The 21,884-nt window shown below is 35.7% G+C and overlaps 1 protein-coding gene across 1 annotated transcript in view; it reads right to left on the bottom strand.

Moving 5' to 3' along the window:
• LOC107526291 (A disintegrin and metallopeptidase domain 3-like) overlaps positions 1–21,884 on the bottom strand; it is a 98,855-nt gene that overhangs the window by 36,973 nt on the left and 39,998 nt on the right. The window contains exons 9-13 of the mRNA XM_087814185.1: positions 21,094–21,165; positions 20,701–20,867; positions 12,257–12,338; positions 4,954–5,090; positions 1,387–1,573 (exon numbers count right to left, since the gene is read on the bottom strand). Coding sequence (XP_087670311.1) covers positions 1,387–1,573; positions 4,954–5,090; positions 12,257–12,338; positions 20,701–20,867; positions 21,094–21,165 — 645 coding nt within the window. The remainder of the gene's footprint in view (positions 1–1,386; positions 1,574–4,953; positions 5,091–12,256; positions 12,339–20,700; positions 20,868–21,093; positions 21,166–21,884) is intronic.

Raw genomic sequence — 21,884 nt, 5'->3', positions numbered from 1 at the left:
GCACATACAAAATATAAAAATTTTGAGACAACTAAACTTACAAAAATATTCATTCTAGAGGGGTGTAAGGAGTCATATCAGCTTAATACAATAAGGTATCCTGAAAGACATCCTGGGGCAGAAAGAAGCCATTAGGTAAAAACAAAGGAAATCTTAATAAACTATAGACTTCAGTTAATTTTAAAATATGCAAAAATATTAATCACAATAATGTCTAAGGTGATAATTTTATAGATCAAATACAGATCAAATAATAAAATAATGTAGATATTGAAGTAAATGGTACAACACAAAAACCAAGTGAGGATAGAGAAATATTGGGGAAATACTAAATGAAAAGAAGCTAATGTGTGCATAGACATGTAGAGACAGAGACAAAGATTGACACAGAGACAGATATAGAGACAGAGATGGAGAGGGAGTTAGAGGTCGATATGTCAGACCAAATGACTTCAAAACAGAAAGCAACATTAGGGATAAGAAGATTCACTATGAGAAGATAAAAAGTTAATTTCTAGGAAGGTATAACAACTGCAAAGAAGTTTGCACCATATAAAACAGCTTCAAAATATAAAGAATGAATTGAGTAAAGTATAGTGAGACTTTGGCAAATACAACTGTATCGCTGGAGATATCAATATTATTTCTCAAGTGCTGAGGGATCAAGCAATCCAAATTAATAAAAATACAGAAGATGTGAGTCATTCACTTACAATTATAATGCAGTCACGTTATACAGAATTTTGTTCCTAATAATTAGAGAGATTTCATATTTTCTAGAAAATCTCTATCATTCACAACATCACCATGCATAAGTATATGAAGGCAGACACAACAAAATTCACTAATTAGTTATCTTACCAAATACAAATAAAAAAATGATAGTAGCAAAAAAACTAAATATAGCAATAATAAATGATGGATTATAATCAATCCTGTGAACCCAAGTTAAAATAAATGAAGTTCCCCAGATGCAGGGACTGAAATTAAGAGATGAGGTAAACAATTCACATTTTGTAACTTAGGGAACCAATGTACTCACTTGGCAAGAATTCAGGAGATGATTTAGGTGATGATTATACTATTGATGGAGCTGGTATTTATCATATAGAAAGGTCGGTGTTGCTATTAATGGTTACACAATGAGGAAAATCTTATTAAATCCATGCTACACTTACTCCATACTTCAATTCTTCAAATGTTTGAAATTCAGGATGAATTTCACATGTTCTCACATGTGCCATATCCCCGTATCTTAGACATTTCATAAAATGGTGCAGCACTTGACAAAAAGCCCTCCCCTTTTGTATCACATCTATATTTATAGTACTATAAGAGAAACAAAACAATAAATCTTTACATAAGCTATTAATGTTTGTCACTAACCTCTGCACTTCCACAATCACATTGTTCTCCTCCTTCCACAATTCCATCGCCACAAGATGATTCTCTTCCTTGGACAACCACTTTTGAAATGTTTTGATTCTGAAGACATTCAAATTCAGGCTGTGAAACTGCACGTTTAAACTCATTCACGCTGCAACTGCTAAAAACCTTTACGCCTCGGGAACGTCTAAAATTAGATTATATTCTTCAGGTAGATGCAGTAAAATCACTATCAAAGTAACACTCTTCAATATAGCACTATTAATTCTCTACAACATCAGTTACAGAAAAGCCAAGGAGGGGAGAGTGCTTTATTCTTAATACAAGTCATAAATGTAAGCAATGAGTTCATTTATATTGTAATTTAATATACTAGAAATCTAGCAAGTAGAAGAAGCTAAAGTGCGATGAATTAGAATATGTTAAAACACAACAGTGTTTGGCACACAAAAGGTCTAACTAAGTATGTTCCATCATTTATTATTTTCATTATTACTGTCAACATCATAATGATAATAATTATAAGGAGCACTAATTATCATTAAGAATATTACATATGCTAGGTAATTTATATGGAAAACTGAAGGAATAAAAGATAGTTGATATTGCTAGTGAAAAATCATAAATACATTTTTCTTGGTAAGATTCAATTAAAATATGTGAACATTAAGTATATAAAATATATAAAATTACATTATTTTTTATTTTAAAAGTTCTATATTACTAAGTGTACTGTTGAATGGTTGTTTTAAATTTTCTCTCTCCAAATTAGAGAAGTGATACAAATGAAGTCCAAAGAATAAATTATTTTCAGAAAAAGTTAACAGTAGGTTGCCTTAGAATGTTTTGATAACTGTAAATATTTTAATGTATAATCTTACATAGAAATGAATTCTCCTAAAACAGATCCTTTAAAATCAGGAAATAATGACACATTATTAACACCTAGTCCTAAAATTTCATTCAGAATTTTCCTTCTGCAGAATACTGGAACTTTGATTGCAAAAGGATCAAGTTCAGAATCAATCATTGCATTTAGCTCTCATGTTTCCTTAGTCTAGTCGCCTATTTTTTTTGTTGGATTTTGTGACACCCAAAGTTTTGTCATTACAAGCTGATTATCTGGTAATGTGTCCCTCAATTTCAGTTTATGAAATGTTTCCTGATAATTAGACTGAGGTTATGCAAGCTTATCACAAGAATGTTGCTGAGTTTATTTCACTGTGTCCTAATAAATGGCACATGATTTTGATTTGTTGTATTACTGATAAAAAAAATTACTTTGAGTAGTTGATTAATGGTGTGTCTGCCAGCCTTCACTCTGAAATGACTTTTTTTCTTTATCAGTTAATAATCATTTGGAGAGAAGTACTTTGGTTTTATGTAAATATCCCATTTCTAACTTTCTGATTTATTCATTCATGCATTTACATGATTATGGAATCATGTTTTCCTATTATACTAAATGAGTTATAATACATTACTATCATTATTACTTATGACATTCAGTTGGCCACATATTTGGCTATAGGGAGTCCCTTAAAACTGGTCAAGGTGTCCCTTTGAAAAATCACCATAATTCTTTGAACACCACCTCATATTTTGACACAAGATGTTCCAGGCTCATTTGTATTTTCTCTGCCATAGCCCTGGAATCAATCATCCCTCCAAGTCCTTCTAGTGGAGAATAGTATTTCCAAAATATTACCTGGGTGCTACACATCCTTGTTATTAGATTTTTAAAGCACAGGGACCAAGGCCATAAGCAACACCTTAAGAAATGTTCCGTGCCTTTGCTCTCACCTACAATTTGCAGTATCCCCACCAATTTGGGCGCCTGTAATGGCATGAGCGTCCTGATATTTCAGCCTCAGTGGGGGACAAGTCTGGGGTGTATAGATCAGTCAGTGATTTCTGAGCTCCCAGGCCTGTGAGGTTTTGTACAGCCCCCACTGTGTTCATTTTATTGCCTCCTACACAGCTACTTAGTTCATGCAGGTCTTATTCTGTCAGTGGATTGGGCCCACCTGCTGGTATCTTTGGTGCATTCCAGTTTGGGGAATGTAGAAAATGCTTTCGCTTTTTTGTTTGGTTTCCTAGTTTTACTCGTCGTTTTTGTCAGAGAATTGGGGGAGACTAAAATACAATGCTGATACTTTTACCATCTATCTGACTTCTATCTTCTCCCTTTTCTTAAAATATAATTCTCCCTAGGTAAGGAGCCATCCTATCTTGGTTCTTATTCTAATATTGTCTTCCTTTCTATGACAAGTATGCAAAGCTATACCTTAGGGCAACTGTTCCACTATTTTCAGCTTCTTTCGAAATGATCTGTTCATGGTTTTAATTCCCATCAATATGCTGATGGCTCACACATTCTAGATCCCTTGTCCTCAGAGATCCTGATCTATATAACTGTGTACTTATCTCTAATGAATGAGTCAGAGGCCCCAATATAACATATACAAACTGCCTCAAGATTTCCCATTTTCTCCTTTCCTAAAATATTTGCCTTATTAACAGTATCTGTTAATAAGTTGTGATATCCCAAAATCTACATATAATTATTGCCATTTTCTTTCCTCTCAACCTTAATAAACTGCTGCAATTATTATGAGAATCATCTCCCAAATATTATGATATTGTTGTTCCCTCTGATATATTATTCATTCATTTCTAAGGTAATCTGTATTACCCATACGGCATAAATCAATTTAAAATGTGGTTTGCTAGATTGATCATAAAATACTAACTCTTACATCATGATAACATGATCGGGCTCTTTTCTACATATTCTATGTTAGTTACCACCTGGACTTCTTCCCCTCACTCATTGTTCTTTACATTTTACTTTCTTTTCCTTATGCCTTGTATATATTTCCTTATAGTCCCAGCTATTTCTTTTCTTTTTTCATTTTTATCCCCGCTCCCCACAGTCTCCTTACTCCAGTCTGTTCAGTTTCTCAAGCTTCTTGCTATCCAAGTAACACTCACTTGCTTACCCTGAAAACTGTTCAACGAATTTTTTATATGACTAGAGTCATTCCTTCTCTGCAGGTCCCAACAGAATTATTTCCTAGGCCACTTTATTGGAAAGTTACCTCTCCCCATGTATTCCCTATCTACCTCCTTCGGGCACCTCTCATAAGATGTTTATTCCATGGCCACTTTTTAATTTCCTGTCCCTAATGGACTAATATAAGTTATTTATGACTTATCTATCTTGTCAGCCATTGGTAAGGCAAATACACATAATCCTGCAACAGAGCCAATGCTTGTTACATATTTTTAAAATGAATAAATAAATTTCACCTCAAAAGTCTAGTAAACCCCCAAAAGTCATTATCAACAAACACTTTCTCTCTAGACTGTAACACTGAATATAGAAATATTAAGGCCATTTTCTACAATATTGAATCCTAATTCAATTTAATAAGCTTTAAATAAGCACATATATATTTAATAAAAATCTTCTTACTCAAGTTATATTGCAAGTGACATATATCAAAGACTACTACAAGCATTTCACCAAAAAAGTCATAGATTTGATAAAAAACAACATCTTACATTGCTTGAGGATTCATAATGCATGTAGTTTCTGGACAGTAACAATTATAGATGTCACCATAGGTTAATCCCAGATTAATTCCAAGCAACTGTACCATAACAACTGAGAATGCCTCTAAAGTTATCGTCTTTGGATACTAAAAACAAAAACAATGTTGCCTATGTTATTTCTTCACCACTTTGATCATTTCAATAAATAATTTGTGGACATACTATCTAAATGCAAATGCAAAAATAAGAAAATAGTATTCCAACGCTCAATAATTTCTTAGAAATACAGAAAACAAAAAAATTTGGTACAGTGTGGTGTTTTGGGGTTTTTTTAATTGAGAAATAGTATTTTTAATCTAAATGGCATTGACAAGTAACTAATAAAATTAATGTATTTTATGTTTTTATTATGTGTTACTGATTTAAATCCAAATAACTTTAATTTTTTTTTAGAAGAATAAGCATTGTTTCAGTGACCATATTATTTTCCCAGTGAACACTTAGAAAAAAAATACACAGCTTCTCAAGGGTTGAATTGGCAATCAGTTTCAGTTCATCAATAATTTTAGGAAAGAAAGCCAAATTAACTTTTTCTGAAGGTAGAATACTATCACACTTTGCAAGTAGCATTTCTCTTGTCTCCAAAACAAAACAAACACAAAAAACAAAAGTAACTTGAAAAGCAGTAATTTCAGGAAGAAATACACCCCTAACAACCGTCTTTTACTATCTGCATGGTTTTTCCTTTTCCATAATGTCATGAAGCTGGAATCAGATGGTATTTAGCCATTTCCGATTGGCTTCTTTCACTAAAGACTTACGTTTTCTCCATGTCTTTTAGTGACTCGATCGCTCATTATTTAATCACAAAATAATATTCCTTAATATGGATTTACCCCAGTTTGTTTACCCATTTGCCTACTGAAGGACATTTTGGTTGTTTCCAATTTGGGGTAGTTATGAATAAAGCTGCTCTAAACGTTCATATACGAGTTTGTGTGTTTAATTTTCCAACTCATTTCGGTAAATGCCAAGGAGAACAATATCTGAATCATATGGTAAGAGTGTGTCAAATTTTCTAAGAAATTGCAAATTGTTTTCCACATGAGTGCACCATTTTGCATTCCCATCGACAATAATGAGAGGTTCTGTTTCTTCAGATCCTCACAGCACATGCTGCTGTGCTTTTCCCTTCCAGTACAATGCTGAATAGGAGTGGCGACCTATATCCTTGACTTGTTCCAGATCTTAGTGTGAAAGCATTTAGTTTCTCACCAAAAAGTAGTAATAGTAGCTATAGGATTTTCTGTGAATGTTCTTCCTCAAGTGAGGAAGTTCCCCTCTATTCCTAGTTTGCTATAGTTTTGTTTTTGTGTGTTTTTTTAATCATAAATAGTGTTGGATTTTGTCAAATGTTTTTCAGGATCTATTGATATGACCGTATGATTTTTCTCCTCTAGTCTATTGATGGGATAGATTGCATGAAATGATTTTCAAATGATGAACCAGCCTTAAAAATCTGAAATAATGTCCAGGTATAAACATCAACAAAAAGATATAAACTATTTTTTTCTAATTCTTACACTAAAAAATACAATAAATGAAATTAAAAATACCCTGGAGGGATTCAAAAGACACTTAATCAGGCAGAAGAAAGAATCAGTCCTAAAGACAGGACATTTGGAATCACTGGGTCAGAGGATGAAAAAAGAAAAAAAGAATGAAGAAAAAAAGAGCCTATGGGCACTGGCAAGCAAACCAATATATGGAGTACTAGGATCTCCTAAAGAAAAGGGTTACAGAAAGGGGCAGAGAGCTTAACTGAAGAAATAATGGCCAGAAAGGCCAGAAACCTGAGGCAGGAAATGAATATACAGATTCAAACAGTTCAACAAACTCCAACTAGGGTAAACCCAAAGACAATCACAGAAAGACACATTATAATCAGACTATCATAAGCCAAAGACAGAGAATGTTGAAAGCAGCCAGAGAAAAGTGACTTGTCACATAGAGTCATGCATCACTTAATGAATGGGATATATATTCTTAAAAATATATATCTATATTTTGTTCAGCATCTCAAAGAAACTTTCTGCTTTGGCCATGATCACCAGAGTGCAGAGAGAGAGACACTTCTGTGTCTGTTCTTCATTCCAGGTCATTAGAACTTCCTCCATGTCTGATACAGGCTCTTCTTGAATTTTGTTAGTTTTGTTGCCTTCAATGAAGAGATCCTTTCACAGCTTCTGTCACCTTGTTCTTGTTCTTGAAGATCTGGCTAGGGTGGAATGAAATATGACTGGCTGGCCAGCACTAATCGTCACTGATTTTCCTCCTTTGTTGTACTTAATCACTTTTTCCTTTGTTTCCAGACCAGTCACTCAAAGTGGCCGCTTACATGCAACAGTGATTTTGTATGCTTGGGGGCCATGATGAACAAAACAATGTGAGATGAGATCAAGCACAAGAGAAAATGATGCAATCAAGAGATGCAGTGAAGACGAGATGTAGGAGGCTGCTGGTGCTAAAACATGGCATAATGTTTTACAGCAAATTTCTTTTTATAAGTAGAAAGAGTACCCTCAAATATAATAACAGAGCATAGTATAGTAACTACATAAACCAGTAACATAGTCATTTGTGATCATCATCTAGAATTATGTACTGTATATAACTGTATTGCTATACTTCTATATCTATATAACTGGCAGCACAGTAGGTATGTGTACACCAGCATCACCACAAACACATGAGTAATGTATTGCGCTATGAAGTTATGACAACTATGAGCTTACTAGGTGAGGGTAATTTTTCACCTCCATTATAATCTTCTGGGACCACCATCAGAGAAGTGGTCCATTGTTGACCTCAGTAACTTTATGTGGTACATGATTGCATTCATTACATTTGAGACAAAGCTTCAATGCCTTACTATATTCAGGTTATTAATAAGCTAGGAAGGGAAGGATACACACAACTGATCAAACTGAATCATGAAGTAAGGGAAAATCTGAAGGGACAAATAACCAGTAAGGAGATTGAAGAAGTAATCAAAAACCTTCAAACAACAACAACAAAAACCCAGGACCTGATGGTTTTCCTGGTAATTTCTACCAAACATTTAACAAAGATTTACTTCCAGTCCTCCTCAAACTCTTCCATGGAATCGAAGAAGGGATACTCACAAACCCATCTTATGAGGCCAGCATTACCTGACACCAAAACCCTCAACAAGAAAAAAATTAGAGACAAATATCCCTGACGAATATTAATGCAAAGATCCTCAACAAAATAGTAGCAAACTGAATTCAATAGCACATTAAAAGGACTTTACGCCAGAAGTGAGGTTTTTCCCCCTGGAATACAAGGATCAATTAACTAACATAGGAAAATCTATCAATGTAACATACCATTTTCACAGAATGAAGGGTAAAATCCTCATGGTCATCTCAGTTAATGCAGAAAATACATTTCATGGGATTCAACACCTTTTTGTGGTAAACAACAATCAACAAAATGGGAATATGAGAAAACTACCTTAACACAATAAATTACATGTATGAAAAGCTCACAACTAACATTCTCACTCTTGAATTCCCAGAAGTTTTTCCTCTAAGATCAAGAATAAGACAGAATGTTCTCTCTCGCACCAATTCTATTTAATATAACATTGGAAGAGCCAGCAAGAGCAATTAAGCAATAAAAAAAATAAATGACATCTCACTTGGAAAGGAAGAATCAAAATTATGAGTGTTCACGGCTGACATGATCCTATATATAGAAAACACAAAAGACCCCACATGAAAGAAACTCTTAGAACTAATAAATGAATTATAGGATAGAAAATCAAAACAATTTATTGTGTTTCTATACACTCACAATGAATAATCTGCAATGCAGTGGATGTTCCCTGCAGATCAGATACATGAGGCTAACAAAGCTCATGTTTGAAAGTGACCTAAAGTGTCATGAGGAGAATTGTAACCAGGCATGTTGAATGTTTTCAGTTTTACTGTTGGACTGAATCCCAGGAGATAAAATGGTGGAGACGTCATTACAGAGAAGCCCAGGACGTGTCATTGCAAAGCCTCACTCCAGTGCTCCCATGAGTACTAAGTGCATATGTCCTTAATCTCACTTGCTATAGGGTAAGTTTAAAATGTATTCATTGAAAATCATCTTTTTGAGATTTTAGAGGATACAGAAATTTGTTAAGTATATAGTTTTACTTCAAGTGCCTTTTTTTCCTTTTAATTTAACTCCCCAGTGTTAGATACTCTCTCTTTTAATTTTTCAATTACAGTTTACATTCATTATTATTTTGTATTAGTTTCAAGTGTACAGCATAGTGGTTAATTAATCATATACTTGACAAAGTATTCCCCCAATTTTTCTCGTACCCACCTGGCACCATACATAGTCATCATAATTTTATTGACTGTATTCCCTGGGCTGTGGTCTACGATTAATGGAGTTTGTGCACATCCTTTTGGGTTGTGCTAATAAACAGACTGATACGCAAGTAGTGTTTTGGGGTCGCTATATTGGCTGTTATATAACTCATATTCAATTTGTTCAGCTAATTTGTTGAAATAATTTCAGTGAATTGGAAATCCTAGGGCTAAGGATATCCTAAATTTATATTTTGAGTCAAAACTGTAGCTTTTCCACTAATTGTAGATCCTCCTCCTCAATCTGTCTCCCAGTGTTTGCTTAAGAGAGTTGAAACTGTACAAAACTGTTCAAAACTGAAAAACATTAGATATCAGTGTTTTTATTCTTTGACAGTGTGATATTACAGAGAAATTATTCTAGTCATTGTTCTGCTCAATCATCATAAATTCTTAATCCTTAATTGTCAATTGTATTATTTCATTTTCTTTTCTTCCAGTTTATTGGGATTATTAGCATCTTGGTTTCCAAAAGCTCATTATAAAGATGTTAACCATTTGCCATGCATTGCAAATGAAATACCTTTTTTATATTATTTTACTGTGATATTTTATTTCTTGGTTGTATATTAAAATATAATCATGTTCTGTTTTTAAAGAAAGGAAATAATTCGAGTTGCAATAGTGTAAAAAAAAGTGAGATACTTAAGAACAAACTTAAACAAGGAGATGAAAGACTTGTATATTGAACACTGCAAAATATTGCTGAAAGAAACTGCATGACACAAATAAATGAAAAGTACATGTCCAGGAATAGAAGACATAATATTATTAAGATGTCATTACTACCCAAGGCAATCTTAATATTCAATGCAATCCCTACAGCAATCCCAATAGCATTTGTTGGTAGAAGTATAAAGAAAAATAATCTCAGAATTCATATGGAATCTCAAGGGACCCTGAATAACCATAAAAATTTTGAAAAAGAAGAACAAAGTAGAACAACTCACATTTACTGATTTCAAAACATAGTACAAAGCTAAAGTAATAAAAACAGTGCGGCATTGCCTTAAAAAAACACCCTATAGATTATTGAAATAGAATAGAGAGCCTATAATTTAACCCTCACAAATATGTTCAAATGTTCTACGAGAAGGCTACCAAGACCACAAAATGAGGAAAAGATAATTGGTTCAACAAGAATAAGTGGTGATGGGAAAACTGAATATCCATGTGGAAAAGAATAACCTTGGACCCTAATGTTACACCATATGCAAAGGGTAACTCAAAATGGATAAAAATCTGAAGGTAAGACCCAGAACTACAAAACACCTGGAATAAAACATAGAAGAAAAGCTTCACAACATTGAGTTTGTCAATAATTTCTTGGATACAATGCCAAAAGCACAGGCAACAAAAGCAAAGATAGAAAAATAGGACTACATCAAACAAACTTTTTGTGTTTCAAAGGGCACAACCAACAGTGTAAAGGCAACCTACAGAATGGGAGAAAATATTTGCATATCATATATCTGATACGGGTTAATATCCATAATATAAAGAACTCCTACCACTTGACAACAAAAGACAAATCGCTCAGTTAAAATATGGACTAAGGATTTGAATAGACATTTCTCCAGAGATAATATACAAAAAGTCAAAACACATATGAAAAGATGCTCAACATCACTAATAATCATAGGAATGCAAATCAAAATCACAATGAGGTATTACCTCATATCAATTAGGATGACTGCTATTTAAAAACACAAAAAATGCACTGGCTGGGTCGCTCAGTTGGTTGGAGTGTTGTACCATACACCAAAAGGTTGTGGGTTCCATTCCCAGTCAGGGAACATACCTAGGTTGCAGGTTGATCCCCAGTTGGGGCACGAATGGGAGGCAACCAATCAATGTCTCTCCCTCACTCTCTCTCTTGCTGCCTCTCCCTCTCTCTGTCTTCCTCCCTCTTTCTCTAAAATCAATAAGCATATCCTTCAGTGGGAATTAAAAAAAAAGAAAAGAAAATGACATACAAGTGTTGGTGATGTTTTCACAATGCAATGTGAACAGCTGGGATTATAAAATGGTATAAGCAGTATAATAGTTCATCAAATTATTAAAAATACAATTACCATATTATATAGCAAACCCACTTCTGGTTATATATCCAAAAGAACTGAAATAGAAGATATCTGCACTCCCATTTCATTGCAGAATTATTCTCAATAGCCAAGGAATGGAAACAACCTAAGTTTCGATGGATGGATGGATGGATGGATGGATGGATGGATGGATGGATGGATGGATGGATGGATGGACGGACGGATGGAGAAAATGTTACACACACAAACACACTTGCATGCACACATGCACACATACATACATACATGGAATATTATTCAGCCATAAAAATAAGGAAATCCTGTCTTTTGCAACAACATGGATGTAGCTGGATGGTACAATGCTAAGTGAAATAAGCCAGACAAAGACAAATATTATATTATTTCCTTTATACATGAAATGTTAAAATGTCATACTCACAAAAGCAGAGAATAGAATGGTGGTTGCCAGGGGCTAGAGGATTTGGGAAATAGGGCCATTTTTCTCAAAGGGTACAAAGTTTCAGTTATGCAAGATGAAAAGCTCTGCAGATATGTTTCACACAACATAAATACACTTAACACTACTAAACTGTATACTTAAAAATAGTAAAGGTAATGTATTTTATATGTATTTTACCACAATAAAAATCTTTTTAAAATTACACCATTTGAGTTTCAAAATGTATAAAAAAGCACATTCTAAAAATCTGTCAAAACAGTATGGTAGATACACTATATGTACTTTCTCTTCTTGAAGTGGATACTAACTTTCAATAGGGTATGTAACTATTCAAGAGATGGGAATAAAATACATACCAGAGCAATTCCTACAGCAAGCTTTGAATCACACGCCATTCCATGATATGTTGCTCCCACGTAAGTAGTATAATCCCTATAACTAAATAATAAATTTTTTCTTTAGGATAAGTGCTTTATAAATATTAATAACTTAATGGCTTTTGAAGAATTGGATTCCTCAATAGAACTATGTTTGCTATATTTTTTTAATTCATCTCTATTGTTGAAAGTATTACAAATGTCCCCTTTCCCCCCTCCTGCCTTGATCCCCTCCAGCCTGTTCCCCTCCCCAGGTCTTCACCACATAATTGCCTGTCTCCAGGGGTTATGCATGTATGCATAAAAGTTCTTATGTTAATCTCTCCCTATGCACCCACCCACATCTTCCCTCAAAGATTCATCAGTCTGTTCCATGGTTCTATGTCTCTGGATCTTTTTAGTTCATTAGATTCCACATATGAGTAAGATCATGTGAAAGTTGTATTTTTCTGACTGGCCTATTTCTTTTAGCATAATTCTCCCCAGGTGCCACCATGCTATGTCATAGGGTAAGGGATCTTTCTTTTCTCCAGCTGTATAGTATTCCACAGTGAAAATGACCAAGAAGATGCTTGATCTGATTTCAATGTTCTTGAACTTGTAGAGACTTATTTTTGTATCCTAACATGTGGTCTGTCTTTAAGAATGTTCAATGTGCACTTGAGGAGAATGCATATTCTGCAACTTTTCAGTGGAATGTTCTGTAAATTTCAAGTAAATCCATCTGATCTGATCTAGTGTATCATTTAGAGTCACTCTTTCCTTGTTAATTTTTTGTCTGGAAGATCCATCCACTAAAGTTTGTGGGGTGTTAAAGTCCCATACTGTGACTGTATTGCTGTCTATCTCTCCTTTAATGTCCTCCAGAAGTTTTTGTTTCTGTTTTTGATCTGTTTGTGTTCTGAGGTGGGACAGCATATATTTGGGACTTGTTTTATTTTATTCATTCAGCTACAATACGTCTCTTTTTTTAATTCTTTGTTTGTTTATTTGAACATTGTTGAAAATATTACAGATGTCCCCTTTTATACCCATTGATTGGTCCCTTCCACCCGCATCCACCTGACCCCTAGGGCTTCCCCAGAACACTGTCTGTGTCCATGGGTTATTCATATAAACATATAAGTTCTTTGATTAATCTCTCCCCACCCACGCCCCCATCTCCACCTTCCCTCTGAGATCCTGCAGTCTGTTCCATACTTCTATGTCTCTGGATCCATTTTGATCATCAGTATATTTCATGTATTATATTCCACATATAAGTGAGATCATGTGGCTTTCTCTGACTGGCTTATTTCCCTTAGCATAATACTTTCTAGTTCCCTCCATGCTGGGCCAAATGATAAAAGATCCCTCTTTTATACAACTGTATAGTATTCCACGGTGTAAAAGTCTCACAGCTTTTTTATCCACTCATCTACTGATGGGCACTTGGGCTGTTTCCAGATCTTAGCCATTGAAATTGCGCCACTACGAACATAGGGGTGCATATGTTCTTTGTGATTGGTGTTTTGGATTCCTTAGGATATATTCCTAGAAGTGGGATCACTGAGTCAAACGGCAGGTCAATTTTTAATCTTTTGAGGAACCTCCATACTGCTTTCCATAGTGGCTGCACCAGTCTGCATTCCCACCAGCAGTGTACCAGGGTGTCCTTTTCTCCACACCCTCCCCAGCACTTATAGTTCATTGATTTGTTGATGGAGCCATTCTGACAGGTGTGAAGTGATACCTCATTGTGGTTTTAATTTGCATCTCTCTGATGATTAGCGACATTGAGCACTATTTCATATGTCTCTTGGCAATCTCTATGTCATTTTTGGAGAAGTGTCTACTCAGATCCTTTGCCCATTTTTTAATTGGATTGTTTGTCTTCCTTTTGTTAAGTTGTATGAGTTCCCTATATATTTTGGATATTAACCCTTTATAAGATGTGTCATTGGCAAATATGTTCTCCCATACAGTGGGCTCCCTTTTATTTTTGTTGATGGTTTCTTATGCTGTGCAGAAGCTTATTTTGATGCAGTCCCATTTGTTTATTTTCTCCTTAGTTTCTCTTGCCCTAGGAGATGTATCAGCAAACATATTGCTATGAGAGATGTCTCAGATTTTGCTGCCTATGTTTTCCTCTAGGATTTTTATGGTTCATGTCTTACATTTACCATTTTAAATTTACTTTTGTGTCTGGTGTAAGTTGGTGGTCTAGTTTCATTTTTTTGCATGTACCTGTCCAATTTTCCCAATACCATTGATTGAAGAAACCGTCTTTACTCCATTGTATGTTCTTGCCTCCTTTGTCAAATATTAATTGGCCATAATGGAGTGGGTCAATTTCTGGGTTCTCTGTTCTGTTCCACTGATCTATATGTCTGTTCTTGTGCCAGTACGAGGCTGTTTTGATTACAGTGGCTTTGTAGTGTAACTTGATATCTAGTATTGTGATCCCCCCAACTTTGTTCTTCTTTCTCAGGGTTGCCATGGCTATTTTGGGTGTTTTTTGGTTCCATATAAATTTTTGAAATATTTGTCCTAGATCTGTGAAATACGCTGGCGGTATCTTAATAGGAACTGCATTGAATTTACAGATTGCTTTGGGGAGTATGGACAGTTTAATGATGTTAATTCTTCCAATCAACGAACATAGTATATTTTCCCATTTGTTTATATCTTCCTCTATTTCTTTTTTCAGTGTCCTGTAGTTTTCTGAGTAAAGGTCTTTTACGTCTTTGGTTAATTTTATTCCTAGGTATGTTTTTTTTTTAGTTGCAATGGTAAATGGAATTTTTTTTTTTTTTTAGTTTCTTTTTCTGAGAGTTCATTATTGGTGTATAAAAATGCCATCGATTTCTGGGTGTTAATATTCTATCCTGCTACCTTGCTAAATTCATTAATTAAATCAAGTAGTTTTTTGGTGGAGTCTTTAGAATTCTCTAGGTACAATATCATGTCATCTTCAAATAATGACAGTTTTGTTTCCTCCTTTCCAATTTGGATGACTTTTATGTTTTCTTCTTGTCTGATAGCTGTGGGTAGGACTTCCAGTACTATGTTCAATAAGAGTGGTGAAAGTGGACACCCCTATCTTGTTCCTGTTCTTAGGGGCCATTGAGTATGATGTTGGTTGTAGATTTTTCATATATGGCCTTCATTATATTCAGGTATGATCCCTCTATTCCTACTTTGCTGAGAGTTTTTATCAAAAATGGGTATTAGATTTTATCAAATGCTTTTTCTGCATCTATGGATATGACCGTGTGATTTTTGTCTTTCAATTTGTTTATGTGATATATCACATTTATTGATTTGCGAGTACTGTACCAGCCTTGCATCCCTGGAATAAATCCCACTTGGGCGTGGTGTATGATCTTTTTAATATACTGCTGGATCCAATTTGCTAATATTTTGTTCAGGATTTTAGCATCTATGTTCATCAGGGATATTGGCCTGTAATTCTCTTTCTTTGTAGTGTCTTTATCTGGCTTTGGAGTAAGACTAATGCTGGCCTGGTAAAAAGAGCTTGAAAGTGTTCCTTCCTCTTGGATTGTTTGAAATAGTTTGAGGAGTATAGGTGTTAATTTTTTTTTAATGTTTGGTAAAATTCCCTTGTGAAGCCATCGGGGCTAGGGCTTTTGTGTGCTGGGAGCCCTTTGGTTACTGCTTCAAATTCACCAGCAGTTACTGGCCTATTCAGGCTTTCTGACTCTTACTGATTGAATTTGGAAGGTTGCATTTCCTAGGAATTTGTCCATTTCATCCATGTTGTCCAACTCGAAGGCATATAGTTGTTCATAGTATTTTCTTATAATCCTCTGTATTTCTGTGGGGTCAGTTGTGATTTCCTCTCTTTCATTTCTGATTTTGTTTATTTGTGTCCTCTCTCTTTGTTTCTTGATGAGTCTGGCTAAAGGTTCATCAACCTTGTTTATCCTTTCAAAGAACCATTGGTTTCATTGATCTTTTGTACTGTTTTTTTAGTCTCAATGTCATTTATTTCTGCTCTGATCTTTATTATTTGTTTCCTTTCACTTACTCTGGGCTTTTCTTCTTGTTCTCTTTCGAAGTTTTTAAGTTGTAGGATTAGAGAGTCTATTAGAAGTTTTTCTTGTTTTTGAGGTAGGCTTGTAGTGCTATGAACTTCCGTCTCAGGGCTGCTTTCATTATCCCCATAGATTTGGAGTTGCTGTGTGTTCATTTTCACTTGTTTCCAGGAACTTTTTGATTTCTAGTTTGATCTCTTTGGTAATCCATTCATTGTTTAAAAACAGGCTTTTTGCCTCCATTTGTTTAAATGTTTTTTAGTGTTTTCATTGTGATTGATTTCTAATTTCATGCCACTGTGGTCTGAAAAGATACTTGATATGATTTCAGTCTTCTTGGACTTGTAGAGACACATTTTGTGTCCTAACATGTGGCCTGTCTTTGAGAACTGTCCCGTATGCACTTGTGAAGAGTCTATTCTGCAGCTTTGGGGTAGAATATTCTGTAAATGTCACTTAAATGATCTAGTGTGTCATTTAGGTTTACTGATTCCTTGTTGATTTTTTGTCACAGGAATCTAGACCAGAGTCCCCTGACCTCACTCTCCAGAGCCCGCAACCCCGGACTCTCCCCACACAGCTCCAGTTCGCTCCACTCCCCCTCCATCAGAGCCCAAGCTGAGTGGCTGCACAAAAACTTTGTGTTGGCTTTTTAAGAGGTTGCCTGCAGTTCCCACTACTTCTCCCTGACTGACAGAAACCCTGTTGCTTTTCACAGCCAGATGTTATGTAGGCACCTTTCTCAGTTCTGGGGCTCTTGGCTGGGAAGCCCAGCCTGGGGTTTAGGACCCAGAGTTCTCAGTGGGAATCCCCATAGCTGAGATATCCCTCTGGATCTTCAGCTGCTGCCTTTGGGAGCCCAGCCAGCCCTCTTGGGTCCACACTTCCTACCAATCGCTTTGTGAGAAGTGAAAACTCGGTCTAAAATGACAGACAGTTCCCCTCCTCCCCCGGGGGCTTCCCCTGTTGCCATCCTGCTGTGTTTCCATGCATGCCAAACCAGAAAGGGCCTTTCCTTGCCCTAAGCAAGGTATAGCTGCCACATAGGCAGAAGCATGTATGGTATATAACTCCTTGCCCGATTGTGCTCTGGGCTCATACTTTGTAGTTGGACTCCTCTGGGCCCAATGGCATAAAATAACACCACCTGAACCCTGAGCCTCTGACTGCTGCTTGATCTTTCCATAAGGTGAATGTCTCCGGTTCCGCAACATATGTACTTTCCACCTTTCCTCCTTGGTGATGAGGGTGTTCTCCAGCTAGTCTTCACTTGGTTTTCAGGATGTTTTTTCTATGTTTGAGTTGTAAATCCACATTGGCCCCGGGAGAGTGTCAGTGTAGCTTCTACGCAGTCCGCCGCCATCTTGGATCTCCTCCTACAATACTTCTTCATTTGAACATTTAATCTATTTATATTTAAGGTTATTATTGATGGGTACTTCTCTATTGCTGTTTTATTTCTTTATGCCTATGTTTCTCATTCTCTCTCTTTCAACTTATTTCAGGAGTCACTCTAACATTTCTTAAAATGTTTGTTTGGTGGTCATAAATTCCTTGAGCTGTTTTTTGTCTGGAAAGCTCCTTATTTCACCATGTATTCTTAATGATAGCCTTCTGGATAGAGTATTCTTGGTTTCAAATCCTTGTTTTGCATTACCTTGAAAACTTCATGCCATTCCCTCTGGCCTGTAGAGTTTCTGATGAGAAATCAGTTGAAACATTATAGGAGCTCCTTTGTAGGTAACAGATTGCTTTTCTCTTGCTGCCTTTAAGATTCTCTGTCTTGAATTTTTGGCATTTTAATTATGCTATCTGAGCATGGGTCTCTTTGGGTTCTTCCTGCTTGGGACTCTCTATGCGTCCTAACCTTGTGTGACTTATTCCTTCACCAGGTTAGGAAAATATTCTGTCATAATTTCTTCAAACAGATTCTCTAATCCTTGATTACATTCTTTCCCTTCTTGTACTCCTATGATGCAAATATTGTTATATTTCATGTTGTCCCACAGCTTCCTTAAATCCTCCTCCTGTTTTTTTATTGGGTTTTCTTTTTGGTTCTCTTATTTTTTTTCTACCCTGTCTTCTAAGTCGCTGATTCAAACCTCAGCGTCGGCTAACCTGCTGTTTATTCCTTCTTTTTTAAAATTTTATTTTGACCATGTCATTCTTAATTTCCTTCATAGTTTCCATATATTTTCTCATGCTGTTGAGCATCCTTATGATTAGTACTCTGAACTCTATGTATGATGGATTGCTTATCTCCATTTCATTTAGCTCTTCTTCTGGAGAATTCTTCTGTTCTTTCATTTGGGGCTTGTTTTTCTGTCTCCCCACTTGGCTGCCTGTTTGTATTTGTTTCTATGTATTAGCTAGGTCTGCTAGGACTCCTAGTCTTTTGGATTGTCTCTGGTGCTAGGACTCCTAGTCTTTTGGATTGTCTCCATGTCAGATGTTGTGTGGGACTAGCCTTGAGTACCCTCTTTGAAGTTTTCCACACTCCACAGCCTGTTTCCTCAATTGAGGCTGAGCGTGTTTGGACAGTACCAAGAGTGTACAAAGAGGTCTGCTTTTCGAAGCCTTGGGTCCAAAAGCAAATCAGGCAAAGACTCAAAGCAGGCAGAGGTTGTTATTCAGTCTCTTAATGAAACTCAGGCTGTACAAACTCCACAGGATGGCGGCTGATTTTTATCAGTCGCTTAATGAGTCTCAGGCTATAGGAACTCTGCAGGGTGAGGTGAGAGGTTTTCCAGCATGGTAGGGCAATTGCATCCTACCCAGGCAAAAGCTTCTTGGAAGGTAAATGTCTGCCTGAGAAAGATGTCCTCTGCAGTATGGAGGAATGACTCAGTACCAGAGACTCGATGGGTATCCTCTGAACTCTATTCCCCCAGCCATCTCGCCTGGATACTTCTCACACAGCTCTAGTCCACTCTGCCTTTGTTCTGCCAGAGTCCAAGGTGAGTGGCTGCTCACAAAACTGTGTGTTAGCCCTTTAGGAGGGTGCCTGCATTTCCAGCTGTGACTCTCTGGCAGACAGAAACCCCACTGCTTTTCACAGCCAGATGTAATGTGGGCATCTTTCTCAGTTCTGGTGATCTGGGCTGGGAAGCCCAGCTTGAGGTTTAGGCCACAGAGTTCTCAGTGGGAACTCCCCCCCCATACCTGAGATATCCTTCTGGACCTTTAGCTGCTCCCTGTGGGAGCCCAGTCACCCCTCTCCCACCTCCACACTTCCTACCAGTCTCTATGCCATCTCCACTTTTTGTCCTTGGTTATGAGGGGGCTGTCCAGCTAGTCTTTAGTTACAATTGATTATGAAGGAAAATTTTTCTATATTTTAATTGTAATTCCAGTTTGGTCTTGGGAGAGTGTCAGTGTAGCTTCCAGTCAATCTGTCACCATCTTGGAAAATGACAAGCTATGTTTGCTTTAAAATGTGAATACTACATATCAAGTCCAATGTGTTTAATCATTTTTGTTTGGGTAATCTATAGTTTCTACAAAGTTAGGTTCTAAAAGGTTCTTTAACATTATTTGATATCCAATAGTACCCAATCCTTCCAAAAAGTTAATCAACACTTTTGTCACCACTTGGTGGATATAACTCTAGGATATAAAAGTCAAGATAACGTACTGCCATGATTTGCACATAGCAAATCTTTAAGTATGTGAAAAGGTTGGATTGGAGGACAAATAGAGAGAGAGAATAAGCAGTAAACTCACTAAAAAAAAGATAGGATGTACAAACTGTCCTCACTCATTTTAGCTTAGTAAAGATTGCTCGTGAATTCCCAAACCTGACCTTAGATTCCACAGGTGCCACCAACAGATTTATAAATGTACCCAATATTGCTTAAGTGTTCAGAATTGTGGGGATTTTTCATGTAAAATAATTGAATTATTAAAACAAAAACTACATATAGACTCTTGAAAGTATACTGCAAGTAATTAAATAGCTACCACTTAGATTAATATAGGAATAATAGAGGGTAACAACATTGTCATTTTAATATTTTAAATTGTAACCAGCTTTATGTGCAATTATTGCATTCTCTTAACTTATTGTATTTTATTTAATGTTAAAAATGTGGTTTCAGTTATTTGCATCTAAGAAAACATTTAAAACCTCAGAGGCCCAAGTTTATCCCAACACTTCCTATATTTTCAAGTTCATTACATTTCCATAGGTAAATAGCCCACTTTGAGAATAACGCCCTACCGTGATTTATTATGTTAGCTTGTTATCTGATCTTTTCATTTTGTACTTTGCCAACACTGTACTCATACACTCTTTATCATTATACATAACATTTTCTATGCAGTTTTGATAGCTAATATATCAAATAATTTGATAAACCCCATTATCAATGTGAATAAGGTACTTACATTAATAAGAATGTGACCTCATGGGACCTTTGAAACAAAACTTTTTCTTTCCATAACACAAATCTTTGTAGTACTTCATTAGGATCCCCGGTAGATAAAATCTTATTCTGATCTGACCAGAGTTCCAAAGATGTTAACATAGCAGTCACTTTCAGCTGGGAAAACATCTGAAAACAAAGAATGCATGACAAACAGTTTAGGCAATCACAAATATAACATTACATCTCTATACATAATGCCAATATATTCAATTTACTGTTATTTGAGATGAAATCCATTGGTGGTGAAACTGGTTGGTAGCACTATACATTTTATAAAAATGTAAATGCTATTTATAGAATGTTATTGCATTAATAGAATGGTTCTTATTTGAAATATGAAACGAACACTTACAGTGTTGATAAGACCAAAGATATGGACAACTTTCTCAGTTGCAACCGCCACTTCAGAGCCCATATAATCATACTGAAAGACAAATTCTGTTTCTTAATCACTGGTGAAAATTACTAAGTTACCACATTTTCAGTAGATAAAAAATGTTACAGTAAGTGCTTAAGTGAAAGGACAAAAGCAGAAGGTTAAAACTTATCAAATACTTAATAAGTTTTAGGCAGAAATCTAGGGCCTTTACATATTAATCAGTAATATCAAAATGACAGGGTTATGATTATCTTCCTGTTTACACATATAGAAATTAAGGGTCAAAAGTTAAGATTCCAAGATGGTAAAAATGCTAAAGATAAGAACCAGAAATGAAATCTCTCACAAAACCACTAAGTCTTTTGGTCTAACATAGAGCTCTGAGTACCATAATAGTGAACAATTTTAAGAATATCTCTTTATTTAAAGGAACAAAAGTCATATTTTACATGAAATCCTTCTTATTGTGAGGTCACATACATTTATTTCTAAGTGTTTGGGAAAAGCATAAGAACTGGCAGTTTGAGGTTTTCAATAATCTTCAGCAAGTCTGTAGAAGATTAATGACAGAAAATAAAATGCAACGGTCAGAGTTCTCTAATATAGACAAAAAAGATGATGCTATTCTCCTAGCTCTATAGAGACTGTCTGTACTTTTCTATTTATCTGTATATTTCCTTTCTCAACAAATCACATTGTAAATTTACCCAATGTGGCATGTGTGTGGTATGAGTGAAGGTGATCCTTTATAAGGTTAAACATGT

Source organism: Miniopterus natalensis, chromosome 2 (assembly GCF_054644295.1).
Source record: "Miniopterus natalensis isolate mMinNat1 chromosome 2, mMinNat1.hap1, whole genome shotgun sequence".
NCBI classification, from domain to species: Eukaryota; Metazoa; Chordata; class Mammalia; order Chiroptera; family Miniopteridae; genus Miniopterus; species Miniopterus natalensis.
The sequence above is the reverse complement of the archived record's forward strand: the minus strand, read 5'-3'. Positions and strand labels throughout refer to the sequence as shown.